Source organism: Acipenser ruthenus, chromosome 19 (assembly GCF_902713425.1).
Source record: "Acipenser ruthenus chromosome 19, fAciRut3.2 maternal haplotype, whole genome shotgun sequence".
In the NCBI taxonomy this organism is placed as follows: domain Eukaryota; kingdom Metazoa; phylum Chordata; class Actinopteri; order Acipenseriformes; family Acipenseridae; genus Acipenser; species Acipenser ruthenus.
In genome coordinates this window covers 21127014-21145021 of record NC_081207.1, presented here as the reverse complement: position 1 = coordinate 21145021, position 18008 = coordinate 21127014, and the positions used below count along the sequence as shown (strand labels likewise).

The window sequence follows — 18008 nt, the reverse complement described above, 5'->3', positions numbered from 1 at the left end:
GCTACCATTCAACACAGGAGACAAATAATATTAAGCAAATCAGTTATTTTACCAAGCATGGCTAGTTCCCTTTCATCCAGTTTTGGTGTTCAGGTAGCCTTTTTGCACTGCCTAAGTTTTACAACTGTAGTGTCATCAGGGTCTAAGCATAACACTAGTTGTATGTAAAGCATGTTAGTCAGTTAGTTAAGTTACTGGTTTGTTATAGAAATGAAAGGGGTTAAAGGGATAGAGAGAAATTCACTCTTCTGGTGACCTATGAAGTGAAATAACAGATTACTTGAAAGTAAGACAGCTTTCTTTAACCTACAGTAGTAAAGTGGTATCAGATTTTTTTTAATGAAAATACAAGTTTGCTATAAAGTGTTTCTACAAACTCCACATGTGAGACCCAGCAGGTAAGCATTACGGAAATATTGAATTAGCTATAACCCCTTGAGTGAGTTAATGAGGCTTGCTGCAGAGACAGAGTAGGGTAAGGTCATGTTTAGTAGACATGAGAAAAGGGGTTAAGTTAAAGACGCAAACTAAAGTCACTGTATAGAAATCAATCAGATGAAATACTTTATTTTTAGAATATTTTACAGAGAATCCACCTACAGACAGGTTGCTGATGCAGTTGGTATAGCCCTAGTCTTGTTAAAAGCTCTAAAAAGAAACAGCAGAGGCTTATTCTGTCTGGGTGGAAATCAAATCAATCCTTCCAATTCTATACATTAAGGTTTCATTTCACACAATTAAGCATTTTCTACTGCCGGGTAGCAACAACTTGTTTCCAAAAGTGTCCTTGACACATCAAACAAACATCACAATACAGTAACCAGTTAACTTTATTACGTGTAAAAATAACCTGGTTTTACATTTGATCATGCTTGAGACACTCCCAGCAACTCATTTATACAAAGCAAAACGTTTTCACAATTGTTTCAAAATAGAGAAACAAACTACAGCAGAGATCAAATTAAATCCCACAAACTACTTAAAAAAATAACATTAGTTGACAAGATCACATTTCCAACCCCAACTTTCTCGATAAGCTTATACAAAGAACCAAAAACACTGAAGGATCACCACTGAGCTCAGTTTAAAGTCAGTATCTCAGTTACAGTAAGATCACATGTTAGCAAGGAGCTATATCACTGCTAATGGGGCTGTATGATGATGTCACTGACCTCCAGGAGCAAGACCACCTGCTCTAAAAGTGTACAAAGCTGCAAATCTTTCAGTCTAGGTTACAATTTGGAATCCAAAGTGGATGTCTAGGTAACATGAAAAGTTGTCATTACACTGATGTTACTAGGGATCATGTGGTAGAGCAGGCAGTTCAGCGGAGTGCTGTAACTCTGGGTAGTTTAATTAATAGTGAGGACATCGCTCTGTATCTCATGGCTCAGCTGGGTCTGCAGGTCACTCAGTTTTTTCTTTAACCCGGCCAGAGCAGACAAGACGATGGTTTCGGGCCGCAGCGAGCCGCATGACTCCACGTTGTAGTAAAACCTGGAGAGAGAAAAAAAAAAAAAAAACAGACAATAAGGTCTCCTTATGTTAGGAAAGCAGGGTGTTCCACATTTGTTTTCTACCAGCTGCATACAAGGTGTGGTTGATGGAAGTAATTGGGGATCTTATTCATATTAGTGAGTCTGATTAGTTTAAGTCAACTTGAGCACAGTGCTTCCCTGAGTGTAGGAAATGATGGTGCACCAGTAGCTGCTCACCTCTCAGGTTTCCCATTGGGGTCGTAGGGAGCCTGCACCTCATCTTCATCAATCTCTGAGTATTCACTTTTGGGCCTGAGGAAACGCAGATAAACAATAAGATTCACTATCTAATGTTATCTTTTCTCCATATTCATAAGATAATTAAAGGGTTTGCTCAACTGTTTTGAAAGTTATGATTTGCCCATTGGACAGGTGGACATTGTTTTGCAGGACATTGGACATTCTATAATGGAATATACAAGCATGACAGTTAAAACATTATTTTGCTTCTCAAAATGAAATACAAATAGTTTGACCTCAGCATTTCCATCAGGACAACTTTAATACTGCATGTCTATTAGTTAAACAACAATTGCATCTTGTTTAACTGGATCATTAAGTGTTTACTTATTTTTGTAACTTTACAATTTTTGTAGATGGAATTGCCAGAGTTTGCAATACAATTCTGCATGCATTTGAAAAATTATTAAAATTCACTTCCATTTTAATGAATGCCAAACTCATTCTTTATTACAGCACCCCGTCACGAAGATGTATGCAAACCCAATGCAAATTAAAAATGTAACTTGTGTCTACAAATGCCCCTATTTATTATTCATAACGTACAAGGACACATTTGATCTTTTGAAGTTTTCCTCCTCACAGATCTACAGTACATTTCCTGCCCCAAGGTAGGCCCTGCTACACATACCATTCCTCTGGACGAGGGAAGACAGTGTGTCTGAGTGCATTGTCCGGGTCGTACTCGAAACACACCCCTGCAGTGGGGTTCCACTTGGCGTGTTCCTTCCCAAAGCCCTTTTTGGCGTAGGCTCTGAGACGCAGTTCCTGGCCCTTTCGCAGCTTCACAAGCAGGATATCTAACACAAGCAGAGAGATGGCTGGGATTACTTAATGAGACATTGGGTGTCACAGTAGAAAAAAATAAATAAAAAAAACCTTTTAACCCTTTACGATACATGGGACATGTGTCCCACAACTAAAATAATGTTAACTTTATTTATGCAATGAGGAGCACGAAACAGGATTTTAAATTTACTGACAGGTTGGATCTGGTCAGCCAAATTGTCAGTTTCCTCCTTGTGATACTTGAGTCACTCTCAAATGTATTTTAAGAAGAAACTGTTTGTGAACTAGAGGTCGGCACCCGTCGTGTTTTAAATTACCCGACCTGGGTCTCTTTTTACTACCCGGGTATCAATTAATAATTTGAGAATTTAAAGAAAATGTAGACTCGGGTATCCGGGTATTTTTCATGGCAGGAACCCGGTTCCAGAGGATCTGGCTGCAATATTGCCAAGGGTTAAAACAATGGGGCAGTGAATTTCTGACACAAACTGGTAATTACTAATGACTGAACTTGACCTGGAAAATAACTGAATACAGTTGCATACAGAGTATGAAGCCAGTATCTTAAAGCGTTAGGTCTTCATCATCCAGAAACCAAATAAAATCACATGAACATAATATGGACAGCCATTTTGGGTCAAAGTGAAGATGCTGTTTGATTTTTCCCACTAGAGTTTCAATAACATTAAAAATATGAAGCAGTTATCTCAAATGGATTATGGGACATAAGCAGTGGAAGTAGAGGTAGTAGAATTACAATTATGTATAAGCTTCCTTACAGGAATTCTTAAATATTTGGCAGACACATTCTAAATACATCCCTCAATGCTTACCGTCTTGCTCAACGTAATCATTAGGATCATTATCCCGGCTCCGTGAAGTAACCTAGGAATGTTAAAATTGAGTTTAATTCACAAAAGGGTTTTAAAATGGACCATTAACAACTATTCTGGCTACGAACCAGGAAACGGTCTGAGTCCCTCAATTAAACAGGTTTAAATTCTACCTCTGTCAGTACATCACATTGTTCACTGAAATGAGCCTGATACAGTACGGCTGTAAAAGTTTTAACAAGCAAAAACTTTGACAAGCCTTCATGTTCAAAGTAAAGCATAGAGTGTGGTCACCAGTAAGTGCTGACGTCCACAATCTGTTCAGATCATTTGTCTTGAGAATCCACTGGTTTAAACAGTAAAACTTTTTGCAGAGAAGGCTCAACCCTTTACTCTGCATTAAAGGTAGACTTACAGTTTCTATAACGCACTGCCAGGTGTAAACAAAGGTAGTGAGCGCTCACCGGGATGACCCTGGGGTTGTTGGAGAGAAGATCGCGGGAGGTCACATGTCGCGTCTGGTCCTCTGTGCACCTGACATCAAGGGTGAGCTCCACGGAGCATTCTGGACAGAACTCGTCACATGTGCAGTCCTGCAGTGAGAAAGAGAGGAGGAACTGATCTTAGGAAGAGAGCAGAGGGAAGCTAAGCTATCATTACAATTGAATTGTATATGGGTTACTATCTATAACACTTTCAATAGAGTTTAGGGCATCAGGCCACAGACCGCAGATATGGAACTGATTCAATGTTACAAGTCTGCGTTCAAGATACATGACCATTCATTAATGACAACATATTCACAATGATCCAGGGCCAGCAATTGAAAACATCAATAATGTGTGCAGTGTTGGATACGGAAGCACACCCTGAAGGGCTACTGTCATCCCTCTATGCAGCAAGTTTTGTTGTCCTGCAAGTGCAAAGTATGGCAAATACAATCACAAATGGAACTGCTAATTTAAAATCATACAGATTTTAAAAGCAAGTTTTAATTATATGCCCCATTATTTAGAGATAAAAAAGCAACCTTGTATGTATATAATTTCTTATTTCTTGGCAGAAGAAGTACAACAGCCCTACCCTGGAGTACTGCATTTTGTCCACAATATCATCACTGGTCAGAGGGATCAAACCTAAAAACAATCAGAAAAAAACAGGAATTTTAACCTAGTCCCAGAGTAGCCTTACTTGGCCTGGCCCGGAGTATTTACTGAGTTGAGATGCATAGTCAATGCAGACAGACAGCCTGCCTTTGTTATTGTATGCTTTCGATTTAACAGTAGAGCTCTGTTCATGGAAGAACCACATGTATGTGCTAGAGTGCTATAGGCTATGCCGGTCTACTTAATCCTGTACCCAGCTAACATCACAGTTGCCCATTGTTTCAATCTGAACAGGACAGCCCTACTTATTTGAATTACACAGCTTGAACACAGATGCAATTCCTGCATCTCCTGCATGTAGTAGGGTTGGACGATAATGACATTTTCAGTTATCAATTATCGGCTGTAAATTATCACAATAATCATGATTATCGGCTGAAAAAATAACATATGTAAAATGTCTTGGAATTTACCAAATTTAAAGCTATATATACTTGAGCAATATGACAACTGCCTCTACGAGTTTAGAAGAAATAAAACTAGACAATTTTCAAAAAGACCAGCATCTTTAATAAAAGTTATGAAACAATGGCTGGTTATAAAAAAAAACAAATAATATAACCAAATGTTTGTTTGGTAGCTTTTCAACTTTTGAAATATAGGCTACTTATTAAAAAAAGTGTTTAAAAAAAACCAAACAAATTATAAAAATTGCGATTCAAAAATATCAGCTTTTCCATACTACCTACAGACGGGCTTATTACCTTGCGGATCACTTTCTGTCACTCCAAAAAACTGCCACACAGGACTGATGCTGATTCTTTTTTCTAAAATATTTTCGGAAGGTTTGGTAGTTTCTGCAGTTGCCATCGCCAGTCCTGTCTTAATGCTTCAATGCAGAGTTACTGTTACACACAAGCATATCATAGTGGGTAACGGACGATAAAATGATTATTGATAATTATTTTTCAACGCAATACAATTATCGATGCAAAAACATTATCGATAATCTCACGATAATCGATTATTGTTCCAACCCTAGCATGTAGCAGATCACACCCCAACAAATGTCCATTCCATGCCTCTGGATATACTATACACCTACCCACTCTGTGTGCGACAAATTCATCATGGAGGACAGAGGAGTTCGCATCAATCTGGATCCAATCAATAGCTAGAAGAGAACACAGCGAGAACACTTATTTTGAGACGCACAATCTGGGTGCTGAGGATTTCATTCATCACCAGGGAACAACTCGGATTTGCAGTCAAGAAATGCCAAAATTGGCAGTGGAAGAATCCATTGTTATTTTACCATCTTAAACCTAATAAAATATGTTTTTCAGGATTCTCCCTTTGAGTTGATTATGTATATACTAGCTGTGCAAGTGCGCAGGCTATCCAGATTGGGTTAGTTATCCCTCATTGTGCTACCTATTTTTGTAGGTTTGTGCAAAAGTCATTTGTCTTCTGTTTGTCCAAAAAGACCATGATATTTATAAAGTACGCTATCATTGTGTATCTGTTTTTCCAATATTAGGAGCCTGCCTGGTCCCATTTAGCAGGCCTTCAGGGCAAAGTAATCATATCAATCCTGTAATTTGCATACCAAGTCTTGAATTCATATTAAGATTACCTGATATTAATCCACAATAAAAAGAAATGCGGTCATTCCATCCATGACAAATGCACATTTGGCTCCAAGCTCACTCTCTCATAATATGATAAAATTATCTAAGACGGTCAATTAGTTCGCATATGGAGTCAGTGAGCCTATGCAAGTGCATATATGATAAAAATGGTCTTAAGACTTTAGACAGAGTACTGGCTGATCAAACTAAGTAAATTAGAAAAAACACTTTTCTGCAGTATATGAGCACTTTTGTGGTCATGTGATCCACTGGATTTATATAAGCTATGTAAGAGTTGTGTGCAAATATTCATCAACATCCAATGGAAAGCAGGATCTCAGTAATTTTATATTGGGCATTACAGTGCGTGCTACAAAACATCTGGCAATAGGTAGGAAAACCATTGTGATTTTTCACATATCTTACGGAGGCAAGTATGGTGTACAGGGATTGTATTTCCAAGTTACACACATTTTATAATATAGATCAATGACTTACAGGAACTTGATGTCTTAGACATTAGTAGCATCCTACTCCATTTCATTGTTAATTGTGCAACTATGGCCCAGATGCTTAACACCATTCACATTTATTGCCAATTATACTTTTTTTTTCAGCACAGAATATGCACTTGCAGGTAATTGCAATTTTTATTCATAATTCTGTCACACTCCGTGATGGTGACCTTGTGAAATGTGTTTGGATGTTCTGATTTTGCACGTAATAACCACATTTACACATCAAGTAAGTTAACTCTGACAGCTCAAACTGACACTGTTTCTACTGGAAATTCTACAAGGAATAAACACACTCAATCTTCATGGTCCATATTCCGCAAACGGAAAAGCACAGGAAAGGTTTTTGTATAAAAACGTACCTATTGTTGGGACTTCTGCCATGAAGACTCTGCGGATAGAGTTTGCCACCCTGGAGAATTAAAATTAAAAAGAAAAAGTGGGAGGGGGTTAATTTGTGGACCGACAAAGCTTTAACCAGTGAGTTTTCAAAACCTGTTTTCAGATAGCACGCTATCTGCACTGCATTTAACGAAGTCCCACATAATAACCGGTCATTTAAGTTTAGCACTTAAAAATATATATATATTTAAAAATCCACGCAGCGTTGAGTGGAGTTAGCCACCCTGGACGAGGAGGATGCAACAAACGATCTGAAAGACGAAACGGATGCCTTGGCTAAAGTTTAACCGTTCTACATACTTCGGACCAATAATGTGTGCCCATTTCACGAAGCAGTTAGACATGGTAAGGAACGTGTATTATTTAATGTTTTGGGTTAGGAATGAGACAGTTAATCTAGTATCACGGGCTGTCAAAATACTTAAGTAACGTGGACATGAGATATAGCGGCTTAATTCAAAAGAGATTTAAGTTAAACTCAGATAGGCTTTATTATTATTTTTTTTCTTGACTAGGTTTTTTATTTTATATATATATATATATATATATATATATATATATATATATATATATATACACACACACACACACACATATATATTAAAACGCAGGTACTGGTGTTTATTGATAGCTACTCACGCTAAGTCTGTGTTCTCGATGACAAACTTCACATTCTCGTCTGTCAGTTCAGTTATTTTTACCGTCGGCTGGTTGGCGTATGGCATGTTCAAAAGCGTATTACCCAAAACCTGGTCAAATTAGGATTTATTTATAAATAAATGTGATTTTAACTCCTGCAGAATCACACGCAACTCCCGCTGCACTGACACACACAAACCAAACTTGCCGGAAGAACACGGTATAGAGGGAGGAACATCCGGTCTCTTTTGCTTTGTGGAAGTTGAGCATAGAGTTGACAAAATGTGTTGTGTTGTTCTTCTTCCGGTTATGACTGTTTCAAGAAAGTAATAGTGTTATTACTGACAACTACTGGTCATTTACAATATATTAATACAGTACTTAAAACAGAACAAGATTTAGATGGTTTTGCCCAGAGTCCTTAATACAGTTACAAATTATATAGTAGTATATAATACTTACTGGATTAAAAAATTATATATATATATATATATATATATATATATATATATATATATATATATATATATATATATATGGGGGAAATGAGTCCAGAATAAAATGCAACAATATTTTATTTTATTCTTATTGCAGTAATACATACAAATTTCTGAGCAGAGTTGCGTTGTTTGAATGAGAGATCATTCAATATCAGCAAAAGACTAATAATCACAGTTAAGTTTAAACGTGTAAGAGCCAACCAGTTAAATGGTTACCTGAAACTCAGGAAGAATGCAGTGCAAAAACTAATTTATCATATTATCATTTAGAAATATGAACGATAATTTGACTCAGAAGAAAACGTTTAAAAAGTTTAGTTTTCGTTCTGTAGAAAATATTTTTTACACATTCAAACAATATTATTTCATGTTTAACATTAGTTGACATCAGATCTCAGACAATTAGCCATTTACCTCATTCAAATAAATAAAAATAAAAATAAGCGATTCAGTCGGTCTAATGATTAAATAGTTATTCGACTGACGAACTGAGAACTGCAGTAGATACCCAGAGTTATTTTCCATTAGCCTTTCATTTGTTACAACAGGGCGCACTAGCCTGTCTTCGCCACCAGCCCCGGCTGTTGTGGGCAGTCGACGAAATGACATAAAATTCGAAGTTATTTCGGCATCTGCCCGCTGCAGCTGACGGCAATGGTCCATAACATATATACAAATTTCATTTCTATATACTACATTAATATTTTAATTCACTCCAACTCTTTGGATATGATATGTAATACAGTCAAAACACGAGATAAATGCAACCTTGAACCCTCTAGTTTAGGTACAGCACAAGTTATCATTTTTATAAATACGTGTTGGAATTTTGTTTGAAATTACTGTTTCCCAAACACATTACTTGTGTCCAGGAGTAGTAAGGGCAGCAGTGTGGAGTAGTGGTTAGGGCTCTGGACTATCTTGACCAGAGGGTCGTGGGTTCAATCCCTGGTGATAAACACTGTTGTTGTACCCTTGAGCAAGGTACTTTACCTAGATTGCTCCAGTAAAAACTCACCTGTATAAATAGGTAATTGTATGTAAAAAAAACAATAATGTGTAACAAAAAATAAAAAAAATGTAATTGTATGTAAAAATAATGTGGTATCTTGTAACAATTGTAAGTCACCCTGGATAAGGGCATCTGCTAATAAATAATAATATATTACTGACGTCTCAGACAGGCTGCCATTACAACCTTAGATCTTACCATGTAATTTTGCAAATATATTTTTAAAAACGTATGCAACTTTTTGTTTCATTGTTTTCTATATTTCTATCCACGTGTGATTGTGTCATTGCTCAATACTAGGGACAATGTTACAAAAGGCAAAGGATGTTTACTAACTCTTCAAATGTTAATGTACTCACATCTTTGCTGTGCAAAACATTTCCAGCAACCACAAGGCTGTTGTTTTTTTTGTGTTTCCAGTGAATGTTGTCCTTTAGGATGGCATCACTAAATGACAAGGAGTAGCCAGTCGTTGCATTTGCAATCGTGTACACTGGTGTGCTAAAGCAAATTCGGTTACCTAACAGAATTAAACCAAATCTTATATATGTATGTGTTCATTTACAAAATTATACAATCAAAGTTAGACATTATAAATTTTGCAAAATACATTTATTCAAATCAAGTATCTGACAATTTTTAAGAAAAGAAAATAAACCAAAACTTATTAAGTAAGTTCCTAGGTACAGAATCATTTATTCTTTTTACATAATGAGGGTCCTTTCTAGCAGAAGCCGGCAGAATATGAATATATATATATATATATATATATATATATATATATATATATATATATATATATATATAGTTTATTTCTTTACTAGGTATATATAGTCATTCACCCTGTGTAACAGTATTCCAATGCACATAAATCAGTCTATATTTAGGAAAAGCAGATGGGATCCGTACAGCATGTGGCAATTTCACGTGTGGTTTTCATTAACACAGAGAAAGCTTACAGTACAAGGAAATATGATGTTCAGATAGAATGTGGCAAGCTTTTAATTACAAGGGAAACTGACAAAGGGCCAAGTACACCTGCCATTGGATTCGAATTATATCAGTGGGATATCCAGTCACACTGATATAGTTGCCTGTGAAGTCTAGTTTCTTTCAATTCTAAATTTGTCCTTTCCTACACAGGATTACTTCATTACAGACTTTATTTTAACCCAACTAATCACCCCTAATGGTAGATGTCTCCCGATTTAGCCTTATCTATCCTCACAGATACATCACTGTGAGAGAATATAACAGGCAAAGGCAGGAGCAGCAAGGGCACCAAAGCATAGAAAGGCAGCAGGAAGATGTAAAACATCAGGTTTGGATTCATACCCAAGGTTCATATATCATGACTTAAGCAAACATTATTTTGAGTGTGCCTTGGTGGATATGGAGGCTTCACAATGTGAGGAGTCACTGATAGACACTGTATGTTTTTTAGAAGGGGAGAAGGCAGCTATACAGAATATGGTAGGAGATCAATTTCATCGCCTCTGGTTTACTTCAGTAAGGTTCTTCAACTGAAAATAAGAACAGAAACAAAATATTTACTTCTTGAATAAAGATCAGTCAAGAGATTAATTTCTATTTTAGTGTAAACTTCCAGAAGTATTGACAAAGCAGCAGCCTAAAATAATCAGCACTTGTGTATCGAAAGTAAAGTAACTTACAGTGACGGCAGCCCCCATGATTCCTTGCGCTACTGCCTCTCCTGTTGATTGAACCTGGAAATAAAGAGAGACACTTGAAGGGTTCTGTACTGAGAATTATTGTTTTTATGCACCTATTAAAACAGTAATATGGTCAGATGCAATTTTTCAATGTTTGAACATCATGAGAAAATGTACACACAAAAGGGAAGCCATTTGGCCCATTGATGCCTGACTGATTCCTAGTAGCAGATTGATCACAAAACTTAGGTCTGAAAGGATCCCAATGATTCAGCATCAACAACGTGGTTTGATAACCTATTCTATACCTTCATCACTGTCTAACAACGGTCCTGAGTATGTCTATGTGCTTATGGTACTGGCTGTGAGTTACCTTTGTCAACTCATTTTAAGATTTAAAAGATCAAGTACCTCTCCCCCGCCCCCCCAATCCTCTAACCCTATCTTATTAAATTGTTTAAGCCCTGCACTTTGACTTTTGGCAGAGCATTTACAACTACATTATCAATTATTATAACAAAACTGTTTTAAACTGAATGACTTGGCTCACTAAATTGCTTTGCATTTATCACAACACAAGTAGGGGGTAAAAGGGAAAGTTGTGGCACATTTTCTTCATACCTGTTTGGCAGTGTTCGCCATGTTCATGACGTCCTTGACTCTGTTCTCTAGGAACTTCCAGGTCTCTTCAAAGTCTGGAGAGGAATCCTGCAACATCACCAGCTCTGTAGTGTTATAGATCCCAGTCAGGGCAGCTCTCCGTGTGTACCAGTTTAACTGCAGAGACACAACAGGGGCAGAGCTGTTAACATGTTGGGGACATTTAAACAACCTATTTTTTGATGAAAGGAAACCCTGTAGTAGTAGTAACTATCAGGATAACTGGTGAATTTAAAAACCTCACAATGTTTAGGATCAAAGGCTCTGGCTTTTGCTGCTTACATCAGAAGATCTGTCGCCTGCGTAATACCAGATGTCGTCCACTAGGATGGAGAGGTGTTTGAGGCTCTCAGGGATGTTATGTGGCAGCAACAGGATACTCATAGCCTGGGATACAGGGATACAAATAGGAGAAGGGGCACCAAATTTAACTATGGATCCACACCATGATTTTATTATACGATGCATACTGGCAAGATTCAGCGAGTCTGTCACAATAGGAATATTTGCCTGTGGTTTGCAAATGAACAAAACTGCAAGCCAAATAATTAACTGTGGAAATACACTGCATTTACCCCATATGTGTATTTTGGAGCAGGCAATGTTGAGATTTGTATTAATACAAAATTATGAGCTCTATTGTAAAGAGTAAGTAAATAATGTACCTGTAATTTTTCTTTTCATTGTTCACATCCTGACAACATTTTACACTTATAACTTTAAAGTCTGTTTCAAAGCTCTTTTCAAAATGTCTCCTCCAGTGCACTGATAGTGTAAGGATTTCAAACAGGTAACACAGCAATAATGATCCATGACGTAGTACGGAACAGAAAACCCAGAGCACTTTTTTGTGATTTAGAGGACAGATCTCAAACCCCAGTGCACCAGAAAGGACATTTTGAAAAGAGCTTTGAAACAGACTTTAAAGTGAGAAGTGTAAAAAGTTGTCAGGATGTTAATGAAAAGAAAAATTACAGGTACGTTATTTAAACAGTTGTAGCAACATGTGGGGAAGTGTAATGCTATATTTTTTTTTGTAACCCTGCTACTTACTCTTTAAAGTAACTGCTAAAATTAAAAAATCATAAAAACCTTTGGTTTCGTCTTGTCAAATCAAGGTTGCTGAACAATATGATCCAGAGTTGAATGTTGTAAATATTAAAATAATGCCAGAAAAGGTTGTGAACCTTCACATAACACAAAACCATAAAAGAAATAAAAGAAAAACAAAGGCATGTAACAATACCTTTTTTTTTTTTTTTAACCTTAAATTAAACCCCGTTTCGCCAAATAAAATATTGGAGCCTAGTTTTTTTCGTAACTTTTTTTTTATATTGATTATATTCATTTAAAAAAATTGTGGGAAACGTTACATTCTGTTAAATTGTGTGTGTGTGTGTGGGGGGGGGGTATTTATTATTTTTTTTACACTTTGCCTTTTTGGAATATAGTCTTAATCGTGTGTAGCAGTGTTCAAAGCAGGCATTTTTAAAATTGTATTTAGCGTTACCATTAAAACGTACATGCTTTATTAAGAACTGTGAGTGTTTGAAGCTACAGTATGGGTGTACCTGCGGCCAGATCTCTATGTAGGGGATCAGCATCCTGAGCCTGGCCTCCACCGCATCTCTCAGAAACTCATCCGTCTTCTTGGGCCTGCCACAGACACCATTTTTAATGAAAATTACCATCAGAAGCAACTTATGTTTTAACTCAAGTATTAGTGACTGGGATCAACATACAATATCATCTGCTCTTCCTCAAGAGTATCTTTGGATATGTATATATATATATATATAGATATGTATATATATATATATATATATATATATATATATATATATATATATATATATATATATATACATACAGTGCCTTGCGAAAGTATTCGGCCCCCTTGAACTTTGTGACCTTTTGCCACATTTCAGGCTTCAAACATAAAGATATGAAACTGTAATTTTTTGTGAAGAATCAACAACAAGTGGGACACAATCATGAAGTGGAACGAAATTTATTGGATATTTCAAACTTTAACAAATAAAAAACTGAAAAATTGGGCGTGCAAAATTATTCAGCCCCTTTACTTTCAGTGCAGCAAACTCTCTCCAGAAGTTCAGTGAGGATCTCTGAATGATCCAATGTTGACCTAAATGACTAATGATGATAAATAGAATCCACCTGTGTGTAATCAAGTCTCCGTATAAATGCACCTGCACTGTGATAGTCTCAGAGGTCCGTTTAAAGCGCAGAGAGCATCATGAAGAACAAGGAACACACCAGGCAGGTCCGAGATACTGTTGTGGAGAAGTTTAAAGCCGGATTTGGATACAAAAAGATTTCCCAAGCTTTAAACATCCCAAGGAGCACTGTGCAAGCGATAATATTGAAATGGAAGGAGTATCAGACCACTGCAAATCTACCAAGACCTGGCCGTCCCTCTAAACTTTCAGCTCATACAAGGAGAAGACTGATCAGAGATGCAGCCAAGAGGCCCATGATCACTCTGGATGAACTGCAGAGATCTACAGCTGAGGTGGGAGACTCTGTCCATAGGACAACAATCAGTCGTATACTGCACAAATCTGGCCTTTATGGAAGAGTGGCAAGAAGAAAGCCATAAAAAGTGTTGTTTACAGTTTGCCACAAGCCACCTGGGAGACACACCAAACATGTGGAAGAAGGTGCTCTGGTCAGATGAAACCAAAATCGAACTTTTTGGCAACAATGCAAAACGTTATGTTTGGCGTAAAAGCAACACAGCTCATCACCCTGAACACACCATCCCCACTGTCAAACATGGTGGTGGCAGCATCATGGTTTGGGCCTGCTTTTCTTCCGCACGGACAGGGAAGATGGTTAAAATTGATGGGAAGATGGATGGAGCCAAATACAGGACCATTCTGGAAGAAATGCAAAAGACCTGAGACTGGGACGGAGATTTGTCTTCCAACAAGACAATGATCCAAAACATAAAGCAAAATCTACAATGGAATGGTTCACAAATAAACATATCCAGGTGTTAGAATGGCCAAGTCAAAGTCCAGACCTGAATCCAATCGAGAATCTGTGGAAAGAACTGAAAACTGCTGTTCACAAATGCTCTCCATCCAACCTCACTGAGCTCGAGCTGTTTTGCAAGGAGGAATGGGCAAAAATTTCAGTCTCTCGATGTGCAAAACTGATAGAGACATACCCCAAGCGACTTACAGCTGTAATCGCAGCAAAAGGTGGCGCTACAAAGTATTAACTTAAGGGGGCTGAATAATTTTGCACGCCCAATTTTTCAGTTTTTTATTTGTTAAAAAAGTTTGAAATATCCAATAAATTTCGTTGCACTTCATGATTGTGTCCCACTTGTTGTTGATTCTTCACAAAAAATTACAGTTTCATATCTTTATGTTTGAAGCCTGAAATGTGGCAAAAGGTCGCAAAGTTCAAGGGGGCCGAATACTTTCGCAAGGCACTGTATATATATATATATATATATATATATATATATATATATATATATATACACACTACCTGTCAAAAGTTTTAGAACACCTCCATTTTTCCAGTTTTTATTGAAAAATGTCTCAATGTACTCTGAAATTAAAGCATAGAACAAATAAACAATTGGAGATAAAAAAGAAATCATGGAATCGTTTTGTTTAACAAAATTTAATCTAAAGTTTTGACTCATCAAAGTAGCCACCTTTTGCAGATATAACAGCCGAACACACTCGTGGCATTCTTTCTTTCTACAATGGAAATCAAATTTTGTTCGGAAAGTTCTTCCCAACACTGTTGCAGAAGTTCCCACAAATGTGTTGCACTTGTAGGTTGCTTTGCTTTCACCCTTCTGTCCAGTTCATCCCAAACCAGCTCGATGGGGTTTAAGTCTGGAGACTGTGCTGGCCATTCCATGATTTGAAGCCTACCGTCTTGTTCTTTTCTTCTAAGGTAGTTCTGACATAGCCTGGAGGTATGTTTTGGATCATTATCTTGCTGTAGGATGAACCCCTGACCAACTAGGCGTATACCAGAGGGTATTGCATGGCGCTGCAAAATGCTGTGGTAGCAGTTTTGGTTCAGGGTGCCACTCACTCTGTGCAAGTCGCCGACTCTGGATCCAGCAAAAGAGCCCCAGACCATCACGCTTCCTCCTCCATGTTTGACAGTTGGTGTCACACACCGAGGAACCATCCTTTCGCCTACTTGACGGCGTACAAAAACCCTGCGTGATGAACCGAAGATTTCAAATTTTGATTCATCGGTCCATAAGACCTTCTTCCAGTCTTCAGTAGTCCACTGGCGGTGCTTCATGGCCCAGGCAAGCCTCTTTTTCTTATTTTGCCATCTTAGCAATGGCTTTCTTACTGCCACTCGACCTGTCAAACCTGCAGCTCGAAGTCTTCTCTTCACAGTTGAAACTGAGACTTGCTTACTTCGACCAGTGTTAAGCTGTGCTTGAAGCTGTTGTCCTGTGAGCTGCCTATCACGCAAGCTGTTGACTCTCAGAAACTTGTCTTCTGATTCTGTTGTGGCTTTGGGTCTGCCAGACCTCTTCCTGTCAGAGTTTCCTCCAGTTTCCAAGTGCCTTTTGATGGAGTAGGAAACTGTACGCACTGACACCTTGGCTTTCTTTGCAATTTCTCTAAAGGAAAGACCTACACTTTTAAGGGTTATAATGGTCTGTCTGTCTTCCTTTGTTAATTGCCTTTTTCTCGCCATTATGAGAGCAATATACTACTTCCTGCAGTACAATACTGTCCAAATAATGCTTAAGAGGGTGTAGTAACACAGTCTGTTCCAACACTGCTTTTATACAGACAGAGGGTTTGTAAGTAATCAACAAAAGTTGGGACACCTGTAGGAATTGTTAGCATCAACTTTCAAGGCTTAATTTACTTCCATTGCTGCAGAACAACTGTAAGTTGTTAACCCATTACTTGTTCCCTGAAAAAGGCCTTTTTGTATAACTCTGAAATGTACATTATTTTTCAGTTTTTGGTAACCTAAACTTTTTTTTTTTAACCTCTGGCAGTTTACCGCTTACCTTTGTACCATTTCAGGTTATTCACTGGACTTGAACTGCTTAAATTTCAATAAAAACTGGAAAAATCGGGGCGTTCTAAAACTTTTCACCGGTAGTGTATATATATATATATATATATATATATATATATATATATATATTTTTAATCAATACAATCCATAGCATGACAGTCTTGACATCATTATTTTGTATGCAATGTTTTTTTTTCTTTGTCAATCTAACCAGCTATACTGATCTACGGCCCTAGTTTATACTTTCATTGTGGCATTGCGCCTGTTGCCTGGTACAGTAAATACTTTCCTTTAGGTTTAAGTAAAGCCCGAGAAAATAAACACACACCCGTCACAACCATTTTATCAGTAGCTGATTTCATAACGTACTGTAAAAGAAAAGTCCGGGTCTTCTGGTTCTAGACCACTTCACTTGACTAACTCAGAATTGGATTCAATTTGGCACAGAAGTTCAGACTGTCCTAACAATGTGAATGTCTTCTACATGTATGGGACTCACTCTGTCTGCCCGAGTTGGACTAGCTTGTGCTGCTCAGCGAGCTTCTCGGAGAGGTTGCTGTTACACTGCGCTATGAAGTGCAGAATCAGGTCACCAGTACCGTTACTGAAGATCCCTGCTGCAGCTGGAGAGAGACCCAGCATCTGGAGGAGAATACAGAGAGGAGACGCTACAAGTGTGGCTGTAAAACATGACCCTGTTTCTGTGAACAAGGTGGAGACATCAGCAGCATAGAGGGCAAAGGCTGGGGTAAACTGTAGCAATATTTGTATACACATTAAGTGAGGCTACTAAGACAAGATCTATATGTAAATTTCCCTCCAGAACAGATTGTAAAATAAAGGAATGAAAACAATACATGTACTTTCTTTTAGTTTATGCATAATTTTAAACACTCAATATCCAAGTGCATTTTACTGTAAGAGCTCTCTTTGAAAAAGCATTCATTAACTGATGAGAGGCCTTAGTATCACAGCTGTTTTTAGTTGAACTAAAACCTGTATTTAGATAAACATTTTTAGATAGTACTATAAATATATGAAATAATAAGGTCTTGTGGGGAATTTGGGTTGGCAAGAGGACTCAAGTGTCTCAGCTAAAAGCTCCCAAGAAGAATACAATAAAACAAAGGTTCAATTTTACATTCTCAAAAACCATTTCAAGTAAACATATACTGAAAACAAACCAGCTTGTTTTATAAAACCAAACATGAATATTTCTATCGGGACTCTCTCTCACATACCTGTGCACCTTCTGCAATGGCCTCCACTGACCAGCCATGTTTTGGCACAAACTCTAAAGCAGCAGTGAGGATTCTGATCTGCAGCTGCTCCTCTGTCTCATAGTCCTCTGCCTGTTCCCCACCTTGGTCTGCATAACTGGAAGCAAAGAGCAGTGTCAGGCACAGTACAGATTCAGAATT

General features: G+C 37.6%; 2 protein-coding genes across 2 annotated transcripts in view; both read right to left on the bottom strand.

The window, feature by feature from the left end:
- Nucleotides 1-541: 541 nt before the first annotated feature.
- polr2c (RNA polymerase II subunit C) lies at nt 542-7959 on the bottom strand. Its single transcript, XM_034040480.3, has 9 exons — nt 7694-7959; nt 7015-7064; nt 5612-5680; nt 4484-4536; nt 3865-3993; nt 3401-3452; nt 2410-2578; nt 1716-1790; nt 542-1497 (listed from the first exon to the last, which is right to left on the bottom strand). Exons 1-9 carry the CDS (start codon nt 7777-7779, stop codon nt 1353-1355), a joined length of 828 nt encoding a protein of 275 aa, XP_033896371.1. The 5' UTR covers nt 7780-7959; the 3' UTR covers nt 542-1352.
- A 1836-nt stretch (nt 7960-9795) lies between these two features.
- LOC117424603 (ubiquinone biosynthesis protein COQ9, mitochondrial-like) overlaps nt 9796-18008 on the bottom strand; it is an 11943-nt gene continuing 3730 nt past the window's right edge. Inside the window, exons 3-9 of the mRNA XM_034041115.2 lie at nt 17829-17964; nt 17087-17229; nt 13110-13194; nt 11821-11925; nt 11500-11655; nt 10879-10932; nt 9796-10728 (exon numbers count right to left, since the gene is read on the bottom strand). Coding sequence (XP_033897006.2) covers nt 10693-10728; nt 10879-10932; nt 11500-11655; nt 11821-11925; nt 13110-13194; nt 17087-17229; nt 17829-17964 — 715 coding nt within the window. The 3' untranslated portion in view covers nt 9796-10692. The remainder of the gene's footprint in view (nt 10729-10878; nt 10933-11499; nt 11656-11820; nt 11926-13109; nt 13195-17086; nt 17230-17828; nt 17965-18008) is intronic.

Excerpts from the sequence above, each read along its gene's own strand:
- polr2c (XM_034040480.3), bottom strand. The coding sequence starts at position 7,779 with ATGCCATACGCCAACCAGCCGACGGTAAAAATAACTGAACTGACAGAC. Across the intron at positions 5,681-7,014 it reads GGCAGAAGTCCCAACAATAG|CTATTGATTGGATCCAGATT; the intron begins GTACGTTTTTAT and ends GTTCTCTTCTAG. Across the intron at positions 1,791-2,409 it reads TTCCCTCGTCCAGAGGAATG|GCCCAAAAGTGAATACTCAG; the intron begins GTATGTGTAGCA and ends GCGTTTCCTCAG.